Below are 18,777 nucleotides of genomic sequence, written 5' to 3'. Positions count from 1 at the left end.
TGTCAATATAGTGCCGGGGCACACTTTAGCAAGACACAATTATCCACCACACACCAAATAACTAATTCTTTGTAAAAGTTCAATTAAGCTTAATGTGATCCTACAAGCAGTTGTGATCGAGAAAAGGCCCACACTGTGTTCAATTTGAAGCAATAATTACCAATTTATGTAGATTTAGCTGAACTTAAAGGATGTAACTGAACTAACTTTGTTTGATGTTGTTCATTTTCTTTACATTTGGCCAAAAACTTGAGTCCACACCACAGCAGCACACCACTTGGGAACTGCTAAGTTAGTCATCTCGGCGAGTTATTGGCAAGGGACAATGTTTTTTTGTTTTTTTTAATTTTTTATTTATTTTCTTTTAAATACATCATCAATGTCACTGGAGAGAAAAACATGTCATATTATCAGTTCTGGAGACTAATTGTACCAAAACAAGCAGTGATTCACACCCAGACATTAAGAGGACAAAGTCTAAACAACTGAGTTGAAATTCAATAGCAATGAGTCACATGCTGCTCAGGCAAATTCAGTAAACCACCTCCATGTGTGGCCAGAGGTGAAGACAGAACCTATAGAAGAGGACTCAAATGAGACCCAGATGAAAAGCGTGTTCACTTCGGCCTGATATAGATACTTCTTCTTTTTTATAAAAATATGACACATCAGTTCATATCAGAGGATACTTAGGCTACTATAACATGCCCACCCATTGTCTGTATTGAAGTGTATGAAGTGAGCTATAATATTAATAAGCTAATTCATGGTCTCATTACTGAGTCACCACATCTTGTTGAACACATGCAGGCTTGCACACACTCATGCATGCACACTTGCACAAACACGCACACATGCACGCACACACACGCACACACACACGCACACACACACACACACGCACACACACACACACACCAACAGCAAAGAATAGAGAAAATCATGATCAGGTCCAAAATATAAATATGACTTTATTTCACAATCCCGAAAGAGATCAGCCATCCATAAAAGGAATGCTAAATTTAGTCTCTTCTCAAGTCTAAAATGGATATACTTTCAGCAACATACAGTAATTCAGTTTCAAAATAAGCAAGATCATCCATTGTCTACACACCATTAACAGTACAGTAAAAACAATCTGGTTCACATACATATTTACACATTTTTCTACTAATAAAAACCTCAGATTTTTGAATGCTGGTGCTTGTTAGTTCCTCGTTGATACAAAGACTTTCAATGTAGTTGCGTGACGTGGACCGAGAAATTCTCAGTAAATCAAAAGAATGTGATGTTCAAAACGTCCTACCTAAAGATGACTTGAAACTGTTTACATTCATTGCATTATGTGTGTGTGTGGTGACTGTGTGTTGTACACATTTTCCCAAATTACAGCCATTTGAGAATGGTTGGTGAGTTTGGTTATCAGTGGAAGACTTTTCAACTCTAGATGGACATGTTTGCGATAATTCACGTTTTATTTGTATTTGCGACAAATGATTCAGGATACAGGATACCAATGCGTTGCAGTTTGGTGTCAGCCTAGTAAGTATGCAAAGAAATGCCTAAACTACCTTTGTATGGAATCATATAGCAGATCAGTGTGTGCTGAGTATGCAAAGAGCACCATGCCATCACCTTGCAGTATATAACCAGGTTAAGTCAGTGAATGCACCTTGACATCTTGTCCTATTAGCACCAAAAGGAAGTAAAAGTATTTAAAAGACCAAAACATTTCTCACAGAAAATGTTGTGCCACCAGTGTTAGGGTGAGTACCAGTTCAACTTCTGTATAGTGTATGTTGAAACGTTCTTAAATGTCTATAGCTTTTCTTTCAAGGGTAATAAAAAAATCCTGATTCACCAAGAGTTGACACCAACCCTGTTTGCCTTATTCAGACCCTGTAAAAAAGCAATCTGTAAACAAAGTCTTCACAAGGACTGAGCACCCCGAAAACTATCTTAGGATATCGTCTGAGTGGGATCTGACTGCTGTGTATGAGTGGTTTTCCACCAAAAGCAGAGAGGAGGCAAAGAAGAAATAGTTTAGTTAGTTTAGCATTCACTAACATAGTCGCGTGTTCATATCCAGAGCATGGACATACAACAATACTGGCAATATTCTTTTGAGATAGATGACACATTGTGATTTCTGTAAAAAACAGAGGTCTCATTAGCACCATTACAATGTACAGTAAGTCAAAATTTTTGAAAACATTTGAATCCTATGATCTTCACTTGTGCCCCATGAAAACAGACATTTTAAACACTTTGAATTAATTTCCAGAAAGTGAACATAAATTAAGTGCCGGCAATAATAAGCACTTTGTTGTTGCAGCATTTCATGATTCCTCATTATGCTAAGTATTGAACGAGACTGAATTTCATTAGATATGTATGCCATGTTCTTTAATTGTAGCTCAATCAAATTAAAGAATAGAAACCAGGTAAATGCAGAAATACTGTAAAAGAAAAGAGGTTTCACGCCCAACTGTCATATATATCTCTGTCTGTACATACATACGTAGGCCTATGGATTGGGACCTTTTTCAAGTTAGGTTTTGGAAAATAAAAAAGTGCTTCTTAATATGCCATACATATCTGTGAATAAAAGACAAACCATCCAGACTTATAGAAAACAAACAAAAAAACAAACAAAAAGAAGTGCATTTCCTTCATCAACTGCCAATAGGATTCAGAGGCAGCAGAAGGAAAAGCAAAATGCTACATGTGACATAATCTGTAGTAAATGTATGCACTATATTAGTCTTGTTTTCTACATTATGTGATGTCATGTGTTTGCTTAACAAAGGTTACAGTGAGAATGGCACAAATGTGTAAGCCAATAAAATTCATCTTATGAAAAGAGAACCATTGGCTGAAATAAAGAGCATAGACCTACTGTACAACATAAATTCTGAGCGCCAACACATAATGCAGGTTAACATAGAAATCTTGCAGTAAACAGGCTTACACCAGAAATTAAATAGAAATTGTTATGATCAGAATAAATAATCACATCTTTTTTGTTCTTAATCATGTATATAAAACCAGTTTAAAAATGTCTTTTAAATGCTTCAAAGCACCATCTCTTTACAATAAAAACCAACACCGAAAACTCACAGTTAAAAAGCCCACAAACTTTGGTCTTCCTCATCACTTCGAAGGCAGAGATGAAGAAAGACAAAGTGAATAAACAGATATTAGAAAAGCACAATGAAAATGACATATAAAAATGAGAGTAGAAGTTTGAATTGAGGTAAGGCAGAAGCACAGGGTGTAGGAGTTTTCTCTGTGTGTGTGTGTGTGTGTGTGTGTGCATGTATGTTGTGTGTGTGTGTGTGTGTGTGTGTGTGTGTGTAACACATTGACTAAGTCCAGCGATTGTAGGGGCCCGTGACTTGGGTAAGAGCATAAGGGGACACGGTGATGACGCCGTCCCGTGGAAGAGTCCATGCTTGACGGGTAGGAACTTTCAAGATCCTCCTCATCTCCTCCGCCTCCTCCTCTTCCTCCCCCTCCAGCTCCACACCTCCAGCTCCTTTCCCCCTCTTCCCCATTCCTTGGCTTTCCTCCATCACTAGTCTCTCGGCCTCCTCTTCCCTCTCCCGGTCCCGCTTGGCCATTTTGGCGTCCCACATAGCCATGCCATGGCCCGGCTCGTTCAGGGACTTGTGCTGGTAGAAGACCAGGGAGATGCGGGTGGGGTGGCTGCGGTTGGGCCTGAGGATCGGGGTGGTGGCGTGCAGCTCCCGCCGGGCGCACTCTATCAGGATGGAGCCGTGCGACGGCGCCACGGCAACTCCGCCGATGTCATTGTCCAGGAAGTTGTGCTCGCTGTCCGACCACACCTCTTCCTGCTTAACCTCCTCCGGTTCGAGGGGGGGCGTCTGCGGGGGCAGGGGGAGAGACGACAGAGGCGCGAGGCCGTGACCCCTGACCTCTGCCCCGACCTCCCCCGAACCCCTGTGGAGTCCGTTGAGCCTGCTGTAGAGGCCCTCGGAGGTAGGTAGAGGGGAGAAGGAGGAGGAGGGGGGAGGAGCGCTCTCGCTGGGGGAGGGTCTGTGCAGAGGAGGGCAGTGCACCTCGCTGGGCTCAGTTTTGAACGTGTGGGGGTAGTCGCTAAGGGCATTATGGGGAGGTATACGATCTGACGGGTCCACAAACTGGCTTTTGGGAACACTCTGGTCACCGGACCCTGGAGAGTAACCATTCATGGCATCGCTCATTGTCTTATAATTGAGAGCTGAGCCATTCTGTCTGTACTGGAGGCCAAGCAGGCCAGGGTGGCTGGGGGAGACGGCCTCCCTCCCTGGGGTGACCCCCGCACCTGGAGTGGGGTAGCTGCTGGTGCTCGGGCTGTAAGTGCTGGCTTGGTTCCGCTCTGGTAGATACCTCCCAACACTGGCAGGTCTGGGCGGTAGTCGGTAAGAGCTGTAGTAGGCCTGTGGCTCTGTTTTGAACGTGGGAGACTGCTCTGCAGAAGTGGTTTTGAAGCCTAAATTCACAAACAAACACACAAAATACATCAGCTTCTGTTTATGTAACTATTTCTCAAACATTTATATAAGGCAAGCAGCAAGACAAATCTACTGTGTATGATTATATTCATAACCCGATAAAAAACAAACAAAAACCATCCAGACATTTTGACCTTTATTACGTATTAAAATAGCCAAACATCAATGCTAGCAGTAATTTGGATTTCCCACCTTTGTTGGGAGTCTCACTCTTCATTTTCCCAGGAGTGAGGGGGGTCAGCCCCAGCTTCTTCTCCAGCCTCTCTGCTTGGGCCTTCAAACGGGCTTCTTGCCTCCTCTTACGGGCTGATTTCACTGGCTCAGCCAGCAGACGCACCTGATGATTACACAAAATTGATCATTTATTTCAAATGTGAGACATATATATAATTTGTGGATAAAAAAAACAGTATATTAGCATTGACAAAAATACTAAAAGCTGCTTTTCTCTCTACAAACCCACCTCTCGGGGGAAGGCAGACAGGACCTGTAGAGCCCCAGTTTGGATCTTGGCCCACTGGCCCTCAACGTGGCCAAACTCGTCCCTGTCAGAGATCTTGTAAAGGGGCAGAACATGGAGCTGCTCATCCTCTGGTATGTTACGCACCGCCCGGTTATCTTCCTTGGTTAAAGTGCAAACCTGCAATTGGACATAGACGAAATGTCCAAGTCAACCAAACGGTAGGTCATATCCAATCAATGCCTCGAGAGCCAATATCCTCTGAAACAGGTTGGGGGAGCGTTCAGTCACATGATATAAAAGCAGACCGCATGGTGGCATATGAGTAGCTTGCTTACCACAGTACTGCCGTTATTCATGTTGTGAGTATCCTTGTGAGCATGAGCACAGAAATCCACACAGGCTGTGACCCCAGAAAAAGGACGTCCCTCCCTCCAGCCCAGCCTGCAGTCGTTCCCTCCCTCCTCCTGTTCCACCTGGACAAAAAGTGAGAGAGTTTTTCTACTCACAATAGTTTTTTTTAATGAACAGATTGCAGGAATGAAGCAATGGATAAAACAGAAAAATAAAAGCCATAGGGGAGATAGTAACTTTGAGAGGTCATTGTGGCAGCTGTTTAATGTGTCATACCTGGTTTTGGAAGGCCTCTGGAGCCAGTCTCTTGTAGACTGGTGCGAGGTCAGTGGCGAGATTCTGAAGGTTGCTCTCCAGCTTCTCCTCCTGAAATAAGAAGAAATAATGCTCAAATTAAAGATGAGGGGTAAAAAACATAGTTGGATATTAAAAACCTCAAGAAATTTCACTAGAATTAGAGTTCTTACACCTACAGCTGTAATTGTCATAACCAACATTTGCCACTGGGAGGCAACTTTTTGGCCAAAATTAGCCTATATTATAACTGAAAGTGCAGAGCTACAGTGAAACATGCCGATGCAAACTGCAATTAACACTGAATACTGAATAATATTGTGTCATCTCACATTTCTAACATACTAGACGAATTCTTTGAGATTCTAAAGGATGATTTCTACTAGGATTTGTGAAAGATGACCACCCGCTCACCTCCTCTGGGTAGTCTCCGAGCAGGCGGAACTTGCGGGGCACTTTGCTGCGGGCGAACTTACAGCCGTTGAAGTACATACTCCAGGAGCAGCCGAAGGAAAAGGAAGCCCCGCAGGTGTCGGGGTCCAAACCCTGGCACGCACACGTACGACTGTGGAGAAGGAATGGGGGGGGAAGGTAGATGAAGAGGAGGAGGAACGTGAGACAGATCTTATCCAGGTTACAGTAGGGTCAGCGCAAAGCAAATCCCTGAGGAGATACTCACTCTTCGTTGAGGGCGCAGCGGCGGCTGGTGGGGGAGCCATATTTACAGAGCGTCTCTGTGAGCTCCTGGTAGAGGCGGTCTGCCACGGGCCGCGGGATTCCCTCCCACGCCAGAATGAGGATAACTACCACGGCGCTCTCACAGTGGTGCCCTGCCCGGTGCCGCACCAGACACAGCAGCTTCTCCTCCTCACTGCCGCGCCGGACCACCTGGAAGATGATACACACAAACACAAACACAAACACACACACACACACAAACAAACACAAAGAAACACGGTTTATAACATGTATGAGAAGCAGATGTTTTCACATCAACAGACTGTGGACATATTCAGGACAAGATACTAACAGGAAAACTAACACCAGACACTTACCCATTTAGCTATTGGACACCCCTGGGAGCTCTTGCCTTCTTTCCCAGTGTACACAACAACTTCCACCCTTACTGCATTCCCTTTAGCACCATACCTGTACACACAACACACATAGGAGGAGCATTCATAAAAAATCTGCACTATACACCATATGACACATGAGACAATGTTGCATTACTACCCATACCTGAGGACAACTGACAACACACAAACCCTGCAGCATTAACAAATCAAACATTTGAGCCCACACCTGCAACCAATAAAATGCACAGACTGCAGTAATCAATCAATGTAAACACAGCACAGCACAGCAGTCCACACTGTTCAACACACATATAATTTAATTTTACTGTGAAAATCAGTCTGGCATGCGCTGCATGTGTGCCCAAGACTCCTCACATGTGAGCTAAATACAGAAATGCTTTGATTAAAAAGCATTTGAAAAATACCCTCAGTGAAAAATACATTAACTGTAGAATGTAAATATATTTTGATCAGTTAAGTGTGGCTATGAGAGGAACCGTAAACATCAAGTTGTTTTAAACTAGGTTGATGGGCCCCTCGTCTCAGCCCTGGGGGTTTCCTGTTTCAACTTGCTGTGTGAGTGTGTGTGTCTGTGTGTGTGACTGTGTGTGTGTGTTTGTATGTGTGTGCACGTGTATGGTTGAGTCAGCGGGTGCACGTGTGTATGTGTATACAGCTAGCTCAGCGTTGTTTCCTTTTAATGACAGACTCTTTGGCCATAACCCCACCCCATTCCACTAGGCCTGTGGTTGACTACCAGACTCTCAACATAGTTTGTAGTAAACACACACACACACACACACACACACACACACATACACACACACACACACACACATAAACAGACACACAGCATAAACATAGTAGCAGTCACTCTACCTGTTCTCCATCAACTCCCTCACTGCAGCGACACTGGGTCCCGCCCCTAGGTGAGTATAGTACGGGCCTTCCTCCTTCTCACTGATTTGCTCTGTGGAAAAAAACAAAAGACCTATTTGGTAATGCAGCAACTTCACTGATTATGTACTTGTCCTTCAAGCAGCATGATGACCTAGGGGTTTCATTGACCAGTTTCATAACCAGAAGGCCACAGGTTTGATTCCTGTGATCAGTTGCCCTGCTGATATGTCTTTGAGCAGCAGCACTTAAACCCTAACTGCACACTATTTGTAAGACACTCTGGATAAGAGTGTCAGCTAAATGCTTAAAATGTAAATGTGGTGTATACAGTAATTGTGTGTGTTGGTGTATCTGTGTCTGCCTATGTGTATGTGTGTGTGTGAGAGAGAGAAAGACAGAATGAGAGTCAGTGTCAGGGCAGAGAACTTGGCAATGTTACTCACTCAAAAGCAAACTCTCAGGTCAGATTCAGTCACAAAGTGGAGTAAAATGTATCCAATGTTATTACCATTAGTGTTTTGGTAATAAGCAGAAACTCTGGCCTTGTAATGTTCTGAAAGTGGCAGTTTTCAAAGTGCAGTTCATATCAGCAAAGAAAAAATCAATCACTGAATGTTTTTTAAAAACAAAAACAACACCAGTTAGGTAGCCATGACTCACCCATGCATTGACAGGAGGGAAGATCAGCCAGTTTTTTGGAGGGTGTGTTGAGCAAGTTCTTGGTTGGGGTGTCCAGAAAACTCATAGGAGACTCCAGAAAGCTGTTGACGCCGTTCTTGGTTGGAGTTGACTCCTCGGAGTGGTCCAGATCCCCATCAGTAGACGTGGACAAGACAGTGACAGGTCCTGCCCTCTCCAGCTTGTAGTAACCCTGCTGGCTTGGAGGAGGGGACTGCCGAGCCCCCGAGAAGCCGTTGGCCAGACCGTGGAAGCCAGCGGTGTGGCTGAGAAGGCCGGGGTTGGCTGGGCTGGTGTGTGGATCAGCACCGTGCTGCAGCCCACCACAGGGCTGCGTTACCTGAGACAACAAACGCCTTTCACACTCCTGTCCTGGTCCTGGAGAGTGACCATTGCATGGATTGTGGTGGTGGAGCGGACCATTTGAAAGGGACCACGGCTGGTTTTCTTGAGCACGAATGTGGTTGATCCTTGGGTACTGAGCAGTGTTGTAGCTCTGAGTCTGCGGCCCTAAGTGGGCTGGATTGTGTGTGATGCTGTGGTACAGGAGTTGCCTCCTTTCCTCCTGAGCCTCAGCCAGGTATCTCTTCAGGTCAATCTGGGCCTGGGGAAGAAACAGGTTCCTCTTGTGGTGCAGCGCTGTTTTCCCCTGGGGGAGAATCTTTTGGCCTCTGCTCCTGTGGGGCGTCTTGCCGTTGGGTGTGCGTTTTGAGAGGGGGGTCCTGCGGTTGATTCCCTCCTCTAGTCCTTCGCTTTTCTTCTTCCTAGGTTTGGAGGGGGTGGTTTTTGCTTTCTTCACAATGGTCTTTTTATGATTGGGGGGTAGCTGGGAGTTGTAGTTGTATTTGATGGCTGACACAGGCGTTCCTTTGGGAGGGTTGTTCTCTGACTGCTGGCTGTGGCGGGACTGGATGATGAAGGCCAGGTCTGCCAGCTGAGCAGCCACCTCCTCCTCATCTCTGTTCCTCCTCATTTTACCGACAATCCTCTCTCTGTCCTCCCCAAACAACCTCTCAGGATCTTTACTGAACTTCTTCTCCATGTCATTGGGGTCTTTGTAGCTGCATTCTGACTTGACAATGTGAGAACCAAAGCTCTGCTCTGCCCTGCGGTAGGGTGCTCTATCCCCGTCTGAGCTGGCCTCTAAGAGGTCCTGTAGAGACAGCTTTGCAGTAGAGCCAGGCCCCCGGGAGCACTGGATGACATTCCCTTGTCTGGCCACAGGAGGGCGTATGACTGACGTCTGGTGTAGTGGTGAGCTGATGACCGAGACTTTGTTATAGCGGATAGCTGCTGTGGGTTTGGCCTCCTGCAGGGGTGTGTTTATATTAGAGGTTGTACGCGGGGCGGTAACAGAAACAGGATGTTCACCCTTACTTTCCACTTTGATGGACCCTGGGGTATGTTGAGGTATAGCTGCCAGTTGAGTCAAGGCCTCGATAGCGATAGCCTGATCAAAACTAAGATTCCTCTGCTCCACCAAAGACTGCACACTCGGTAGCGAGACACTTGGAGGAGGTTCACTTTTGATCGGCTGGAGAGTCTTTTGCAGGATGACAGGAGTGCTTTTCTGACACAAGTCACTCTTCAAGTCCTCTGGCTCTGTTTTGACAGAGTGAAAGTCTGGTGGCTCTGTTTTGAAGGAGCGAAGAATGGGAGAGCGCGAGCCGAAAAGTTTCTCCTCCAGCCCCTTCCTCTCGGTGATGGAGAGACACACCACGGCAGCCAGCGTGGACAGCGGGTCCTCGCAGACCTCATCTTCACCACCCAGCTGTGTGGTGGCCTGCTCAGTGGTCCACACCCACGGCTCCTCCAGCTTGATCTTCTTTAGTGGAACTGACAAGTCATCTGGAGGAGCCTCGGGTCCATTCTCAGAGCTGCCTTTAGGGACTGTAGCTATTATGCTCCGTTGAGGCTCTAACACCATCGTAGTCCTTTGATATTGGGACCTCGGACCAGAGTGTGATCCAGCAGTCATATTAGCACCGTTTGTCAGGTTCTCAACAGAACCATTCTGGAAAGTCACAGAAGAGCATGAGTGTTGGTGAAGTGCATTGCCGGTCTGCTCCAGCCCGGGCTCTCTCTTGATAAGTGCTGGCCGTCCACCTTGGTCTGAGGCCAGGTTGTGGGTGAGCGAGTGGGTGATGGGTGGAGAGTGTGTGTGAGGTATGTGGCCTTCCTCCCCCTCATCCTCCTCCACTGCCGTATGGGTGTCGTCCATCTGTGCCTTGCCTCTGCCATTTACCGAACCACTTTCTGGAACCACCTGAGACAGAGAGAGAGAGAGAGGGGAAGAAAGAAACAAAAAGAGAGATGTGACTCAACAAGCGCTGGCAGAATACAGTGATTCAGCGTGTTCTAAACAGTCACGGCACACAGCACAACAGATTGCCTCCCAGCATGCCACGAGCATGTGTTCCAGCGCAGCCACTAACAAGACTGTGGAAAATATTATGGCGTATGAAAACAAAGAATCTGCTTTCTATAAATCTTGCAGAAACCGTTCTCTAAACAGAGCTAATAAAATGTTTAACTATGTTAGTTCACGGAAGAGGCTTCAATCAGGACTACATTCCTGCCTGAGCTGCGGAGCGTCGAGAGCCGTAGCCCCACAGGTAGCTGAGAGCCAAAGAGTAAACATTTGGAGTCACGCACAGTTCATGGTTGCGTCACTGCCGGGGGGTCACTGAGGGCATCTAGCCTACATGTTGTGTGTGGGTATCTGTGTGTGTGAGTATGTATGGGTTTGTGGGTGTGTGCCTGGGTGTGCATGTGTGTGTACGCAAGCACGTGGTAATTCATGCAGCTGCCCTGCCATGTTAACCAATGTGCATTGTTAAGTGAGTGATTAACCCAACAGAGTTGTTATCCAGATATGGCAGAGCCTCAGCAGAGCTTGACCCTTCAGCTACAACAGAAACTGACTGCCAGCAGAGCTACAGCCATCCAAAGGTCCAGTATTGACATATTGATCCCTCACCCTCAAAGGCCACGCTGAGTACACACTACCATAGACCCACAATGATGTCTTGGGACAGAGAATCATAGCGATCGCTCCATAAGCAAGGAAGAATGAAAAAAGTTTAGAGGTCTTGGGATCAGCTGATATGAGGGAGTGGGGGAGTGAAGCAGAGATGGAAGTTCAGATGGAGAGTGTATATTTTGGAGAGAAACAGAGAGAAAAGCAATTTATCAGGGCTAGCCACCTGGTGCTGTGAGGAAGGTATTTTTTCTACTGCAGTGTTTCTAACTAGTGTAGTTTACATGTTGCATGATAAACCAATAAGAGCACTGACCCCAAGACTAACCTAATATAAGTCTAGCCTACATACAGAAGTTCTACTACTGAGTACACAAAAGCCCTCCTAGTTTTATTTTTCGTCGTCCTGAGTGAGCATGTGATCAACTTAAGTCCAAGTCGCTTCTTATTTTATGATTTAACCTGGCAACACATTCAAAACTAATGGTCTGGCCTGTAGCGGTGGAAGACTGATTAAAAAAATGTTGCAGCGTGGCAAAGATAAAAACACTGCGTAGTGTGCCAAGACTCAGCTGACAAAAGGATCTAAAACTCGTTTGCAGAAGCCAGAGGGTGTGTGCATTTGTGTGAGTTGTGTGTGTACTGCATGAGTGTGTGTTTGTGTATTTATGTGTGTACGTGTCTGTGAATGAGATACATCCCGTTTTCACACTAATGAACTAGAATAACTGCAGGCGGGGCTGGAGATAGGTGGCTGACAGCTTCTTCATCACTGTGTTTACCTCATTTGAACTCCCATTAAACTTCACCTCCACCACCACTACCACTGTCGTTATGCATTTTACAGCACACTTCCCAGCAGGACAGCTAGACGCCGCGCTACATCCAAGCCGGCACATCGAGATTAAGCAGCATCAATACTTCAGAACAAAACCAGACTCCTCTAAACCCACACACCAAACACAGAACACTTGAGTGTCAATTACAGTGGAAGACTCTCCGCTCAACTTTGTTCTCTCTCTCTTTCCATTAGACTTCAACTGAGCTACATTGCTGCATTATAATACTAATACTATCACTAATAAACATTTTATAACATTTATCTAAAACCAGAACATGCAAAGTGTTTCACATAAAAACAGAAGAAATACCAGAAATACCAGAACTGGAATAAAAATAAATAAAACAAGGGCCAAATGAAATAAGAAATAAGATACTGATTTAGCTAGTGTTCCTCAGGCGGGTTGTTGCACAGTCTAAGGGCCTTGATGCCAAACGCCCGGTCTGGTCTTGAGTCTAGACTGAGGAACCAACAGAGGAGCCCCGCCAGACCTCAGGCTGCGCTCGGGTTCATAGGGGGTTAAAGGTTGGCAAAACAGCTAAGGTGCTTGCTGAGCTGAGCTTTAAAAGTGATAAGTAAATATTACAATCAGGTCTAAAACGGACTGGCAACCAGTGTAAAGATGCTAAAATTGGGGTGATATGGGCTCTTCCTTTAGCACCAGTTAAAATCCTAGCTGCTGTATTCTGTCCAAGCTGAAGATGAGAGTTTGACCTTTGACTGAGGCAGGTGTAAAGGAAGTTACAATAGTCTAAACAATACAATATGAAAGCATGAATGACCTCAAAATCGGCTGAGGATAAAAGTGCCTTGATTTTTGATATATTCCTCATCTGAAAGTTCCATCTTCTATTACCTTCTTAACACAATCCTCAGAAGTCAGACTGCTGTTGAAAACCACGCCCAAGTTTCTGCTACTGATTTAATGTAGGCAGACAGTTTGATCTGAATCCTGCTTCTGGAGCTGGGAGGACCAGATAAAACAATTTCATATATGCTGTCATAAGTTGTAAAAAGAGACATCCAGCATTTGATATCATGGAGATAGTGGTTTTGAGTGTCAATTGCCAAAGAGGAGCATGTATTGAAAAAAGGACTGGACCAAGAATTGAGCCCTGTGGCACCCCACGTGTGATGGTTGCTGAGGAAAGTCACAATGAAATCACATTTTGAGGGCATCTTGGTTCCTTAATGTGATGCATTTCCTGTTGAAACAGGATATTGGGGCGGGACATTCAAAAGTGTAAACCAATAAGATATCAGTTAGCGAGAGAAGGGCAGTTTTATTTGATGGGAGGGGTGGAGGGGCGGAATTGTCAAAAAATCTGTGATGGTTTTATTGGTTGGAATTTTTTATAAAAATACAAGAAATATTTTTTTTGCCTTTTTTTGTCATAAATTGTCAAATAGGTATATGGTTTGATAGTTAGAATGAGCTAAAAATGCTAATTTTCATTTCAATGTGACTTTAAAGTTGGAAGATCAATGGTATTGAAGGCCACACTGAGGTCTAAGAGGATTAAAATTGAGTAATCTCCTACATCTGCTGTTAAAACGAAGGCTGTTAGTTACTTTAACGAGGGCTGTCTTTGTGCTATGTAAAGCTCTAATACCAGATTGAAATTCTTCAAAAATGGTGTTGTTTAAAAACAATATCAGTGGGCTAAAATATACTTTCTCAAGATCTTTTGATAACACTTCAGAGATTGATTTATATACAGTACATTGGGCGCTGATGGATAAAGACTCTTTTATACACCCTTGGATACTCTCACTGTTATATATCATCAATCTCTGATGTTCAATGCATTCTAGCAGTTATTTTGTGATGAAGTTTTGTAATTTACTTTTTTGGTGTACCCTCTTGCCCTCAGCCTGCCTCATCTATTTCAGTCAGTGATTGCCAGCGTTTACCAGAATGAGTTTTCGACAACCCCCAGAAAATGCGCGTGAACTTGTTGCATTCAGCTGTGAGTTACATGTGCGGGTGGAGAGAGAGCAATAGCGATAATGTTTTTCCAGTCAAGAAAAAGTGAGAGTCAAAATCGAACATTTTGTGGCTGCATTGCATTATTGACTAATGGCCTTTTCTATGATGGATTTCTCGCTGTATGATTATTGAACATCAATGCAAAAGTGATAAGTCTAGAAAGAAGCTCTTGCTCTTTGATTCTGAGGGACTGCCATCAAAACCTGACATTCACTGTAGATGTTGTAGATAGCTGAATATTTTTCCATAAGTCCATTATAGCTGGGCTATCTTGATATAACCTCACATCATCTACAGTTGGCCGGTTATCCACGGGAATACAAAAAATACACCAACAAACAACAACATGGACCCTGCTTGAAATACAAGATACATACAAGGTTGAACTATTGTGTGTGTCTAAATGGAAGAGAAAGTAGTGGCTAGAGAGCTGTTTATGATTGATAAAATGTTGGGACCAACTGTATCAAAGACCTGGTTAATATGCTGGAGCTGCTTCACCACCATGTCTTTTCACTGTGCTATTCCTTATCCCTCTCTGATCCATTTCACTTTCTCCCCCTCACTCCACTCCACTCTCCACTGCTGTCGGGATTCTGCCTTACTACGAGAATCACACCGCTGATGCAACAGATTGTTGGAGCACAGGCTGAGGCAATACCTAAGCTGCCGCTGCAACTGGCTGAGATACCCACTCCACACAGCATGTGGAAATGGGCCACCCCGATGTTCAAATGAGAGAGAGAGAGAAAGAGGGAAAGAGATGGGGAGCAAAGAGAGAGGGGAAAAAGGCAGTGTGTCTGTCACAATAACCTGCTTTCAATGACAAAGCAGCGCTGGCTGGCTTCCAGCACTGCACCAGACACGTGTGTATATGCATGTGTGTGTCTGTATGTGCGTGTCTGTTTGTGTTCTGGTGAGCACACACATTTGTACATCTAAGTGTTTAAGATCCAAAGCTGACATCAAAGTATAGCATCTGTTCTTAATTCTGATACGTTTAGCTTTGTGATAACGAAGAGCCTGATGCAGGATGTGAATGCAGAATCATGTGCGCTCATTTTGCCACTGGGTCTCTGGAGAGGCAGGGTCTGTGATGTGTTAGGGCTGTGTCTTTGTGCTGGGCTGTTGTGTCTGCCTCAGGGCATCTAAATGACTCACACTGGACTTCATGGTACTGAGAAAATCTTTCTTTGGTGAGCACACAGTCCCTTCTCTCTCTCTCTTTTCAAACACACACACACACACACACACACACACACACACACACACACACAAACACACCTCCTGCTCATGTCAAAGCCATAAAGACCAACAGAAAATAGGCTACAGTAGCTGAAGGGTAAGTGCTTCACACGCCTACACACACACACACACACACACACACACACACATTCAGAGACCTACCCTAGCAACACAAGTGTGACTGCCGCTTGAATCCTAACAACCCTCTCAAGAGAGATGGGTTTCCAAGGAAGTTCCAAGGAGGGAGTATACATCCCTAACTCAACACCACACACACACACACACACATACACCTCACACATACATACACACCTGAATTCGAACTCTTGACTTGTCTTCAATGGAACCACTCCAACAGAAAACAGGTCGCTCCACATTCATTGCAGATTCATTGTTGAGGTTTTGTCTAACAGCTTAGCCTATACCGACACAAAAAACGCACCCATATCCCAGAAAAAACACATAGGCTAAATCCTGAGTAACTTTCAACCGTGTTCCTCGCGGCCACGCAGAAATCAGCCGCCGTTAGGATCTCTATCGCACAACGCGGAGTGGTGCTCTTAAGATAAAACCATGAAAAAGCATGCTTCCTTCCTGGCTGAGCGTGTACGTGTTTTGTGTGTGTTTCTCTGAACATGTGCGAGTATTTGCCTCATTCATAGAGCGTACTTTTCCTGTCTGCTCTGAAGTCAACATCACACAGTCGACACACTAAACGCGCTGCATTAAACAGAAGACAGTGACAAAGTGGGCTTTATAATTGGCAATAAACCTAATAAACTTGGAAGAACTACTAAAACTGCTACATGCCCACAAAGCTCGCAGTGCCCCAGCGTGAATCGGAGCTCAATCAACTATAAAATTATACAGATTGAGACTGCATCAGTAACAGGAGGACCTTTTCTACTAACTGCACAATAATAATACCATTACAACTGCAGCCAAACAAGTAAAGCCTGCCAAATTACAAGTTACGACCCAGGGATTACAAGCACTCCACTTCTCTGCTAACCACAGTCAGAAAACAGCAGGTGCAGAAATATGGCTGTCCAAAACACTGCAAGAAAAGAAAGGGGAAGCACAAGGGCTCTTCATACACCGCAATGGCTAAAAAAGACATGCAAGGGGTAAAAAGGAGAGGGGTGTCTGTTACCGTGGAAACTGTCCTCTTTGTTGCTGATTTGGCCACGTCCTTGTAACCCACCTGGAAAAGACAAGCCAAACACAAACAGAAACCGAGGTCCTCAGTGATTCAGTAGGAACAATAACATCAGCTTCCAAATAAAGCGCTCCAGCACAGATAAACCCGGGATAGCAGAGGGAGAGACAGCAGAGGATAACCTCTAGATGAGCCGTACTGTAGCCGACCCATCTGCAGCTAGACAATAGACCCCAGGGTGAACGCTCCAGCTGCCTTTACCTTGTCTGTCCTCGGAGGAAGCCCCTCCAGTTTAGGCAGCATATCCCTAAAAGGTATTGGTGGCCATCTTGCTTTGCTTCCTTCAGCCTCAAAAGAATAGCTGGCTACAGTAGCCGAGTGCAGGGCAAGCTCCCGGGTATCATGACTAGGGCGACTGTGAGCCGCTGTAGCAAAGTGCTGCTACAGCAGACGCGCACACACTCACGGCAGACACACAGACGTACAGACACACACACATACGGGATGCCTTTCGCAGACGCAGACAGAGCCTCATCAGCCAATGGCGTGAGGACCTTAGCGGCTTGTAAATTATCTTCCATGCCTAGACTCTCCTAAACAAAGGATCCCCTATGTGGGCTTTTTACTCCAGCCCTACGCACACGGATTGGAGGGAAGCTGTGGACTGGATTCTGCACGCACACCGGATCTGGATCACAGGAAATGAACTGAGAGACTGAGTTGAGTCAGAGATATTAACCCCTAATGCAGCTCACCAACACAGTGGAAGCCACTCCATTTGGAGCTCGCTAATTAGATTGTTTCTGAATCATCGGTAGCTTGTCAGAAAAACAGTTTGAATGTGATTATCTTTTATTCATGTAGCCTATCGCAAATCATTCAAAACGTATTAATGAAGCCACCATGGATGGCTATGGCAAAACAAACTGGCCACATTTTGAGGATAGAAGTAAGCTTGTAGGCAAAAGGTCGGGAATTTGAAAATCTGAGCCAACAGGGAAAACTGGGACTTGGAAAATGTATGAGAAAGTGATCTCTCCTCCCTCCAAAAATACTGTTAAACCCCTTCTTGCATTGTTCCAGAGGATCAGTATCCAACCTTACAAAACTGTAGAACTGGACAACTCTCAGGTGTGACTGTGTGTTTGTGTAAACCTCTCCCTCCCTCTGCAACTACTCCATGTATTGATATAAATAAGAATATGTTCTTAGTGAACATCCTCAATTCATAAGAGTGAAAAAAGTAATCATGTCCATAAAGAATTGAGAAGGAAAACAAAATAGAAGAGATATATTTCCAGAGGCACAGATGATCTATCATAAGAGTTACTATGAAGTGCTGGTGTCTGTCCTCTACTAACCAAAATGTATCCTGGGATGCCATGTCACTCTCTTTGAACCATAGAACGCAGCAGCATCTGCACAGCAGCAGCATCTGTACAGCAGCAGCCCACAGCAGATCTGCTGCAGCACCTCTGCCTCCCACAGGAACCATGCATGTTGTGGGAGCCTGTGGTGGGAACTAGGAAGAGGATGTTGAGCATCCATACCATTCCTTCTCTCACTCTGTCTCAGCAACCATTCCTCTCATTCTCTCTCATCCACCCCAAATGTTTTTTCTCCTTCTAAATCATTCCCTGAGGAAAGGCTGTGGTCAGGGAAAAGAGAGAGAGAGAAAGAAAAAGACAAAGAGAGAGAAATTTTACGAGAGAGTAAAGTACTCCCCCTTTTTAAAGACAACCATGTGGCAATGAGGCTGAGGTCACACCAGGACAAGGGAACAAATGAAGGCAGCCTGCGCCAGTGCCTGTCTGTAACACTCCAGTAACCAACCTCAGGCGTGTGTGTGTGTGTGATTGTGCACACAGAGTGCATGCAGCTTAATCCAGGCACAACAATGCAAAACATATCAGTGTACTATTACAAATGCCATTCTTCAGACATCACGATGAACAAAACAAATGCACGAGCATGTCATGATATCTTGGGAGACACAATTATTATTGATTGATCTAGCAAAATCATAAGATATTCAGAATCATATTAAATCTGATAGGCCAATATTATAGCCAGTGGATCGTAATCAAATGTGTATTTTAAAAGGGATAGTGCCACTCCTCAGTTGTGGTTGTCCTGAGTCACGTCGAAGCAATTGTAAACTACCCAATAAACACACCTGTGACCGCATAACAGCTCATTTAAATAGCGCTAACCAATAATTACTGTGTATAATAACCGTGCAGCAACCACTTTGTTTTAGCTGCTGTTCAACAATTGTTT

The 18,777-nt window shown here is 44.8% G+C and overlaps 1 protein-coding gene across 3 annotated transcripts in view; it reads right to left on the bottom strand.

The window, feature by feature from the left end:
• Window positions 1–953: 953 nt before the first annotated feature.
• Window positions 954–18,777, bottom strand: part of tet1 (tet methylcytosine dioxygenase 1) — a 31,021-nt gene continuing 13,197 nt past the window's right edge. The window contains exons 1-11 of one of the 3 annotated variants that reach the window (XM_078288747.1): window positions 16,492–16,519; window positions 8,265–10,548; window positions 7,584–7,674; window positions 6,681–6,774; window positions 6,305–6,513; window positions 6,040–6,190; window positions 5,608–5,697; window positions 5,316–5,453; window positions 4,981–5,157; window positions 4,710–4,854; window positions 954–4,495 (exon numbers count right to left, since the gene is read on the bottom strand). In XM_078288747.1, the coding sequence (XP_078144873.1) occupies window positions 3,369–4,495; window positions 4,710–4,854; window positions 4,981–5,157; window positions 5,316–5,453; window positions 5,608–5,697; window positions 6,040–6,190; window positions 6,305–6,513; window positions 6,681–6,774; window positions 7,584–7,674; window positions 8,265–10,503 (4,461 nt within the window). In that variant the 5' untranslated portion in view covers window positions 10,504–10,548; window positions 16,492–16,519 and the 3' untranslated portion in view covers window positions 954–3,368. Of the gene's footprint in view, window positions 4,496–4,709; window positions 4,855–4,980; window positions 5,158–5,315; window positions 5,454–5,607; window positions 5,698–6,039; window positions 6,191–6,304; window positions 6,514–6,680; window positions 6,775–7,583; window positions 7,675–8,264; window positions 10,549–16,491; window positions 16,520–18,777 lie in introns of those variants that run through there. The other 2 variants (XM_078288745.1, XM_078288746.1) reach the window with 2 other exon arrangements.

The sequence above is a fragment of the Centroberyx gerrardi genome, chromosome 15 (genome assembly GCF_048128805.1).
Source record: "Centroberyx gerrardi isolate f3 chromosome 15, fCenGer3.hap1.cur.20231027, whole genome shotgun sequence".
Taxonomy (NCBI): domain Eukaryota; kingdom Metazoa; phylum Chordata; class Actinopteri; order Beryciformes; family Berycidae; genus Centroberyx; species Centroberyx gerrardi.
Note: the sequence above shows the minus strand (reverse complement) of the source record. Positions and strands in the feature narration are given on the sequence as shown.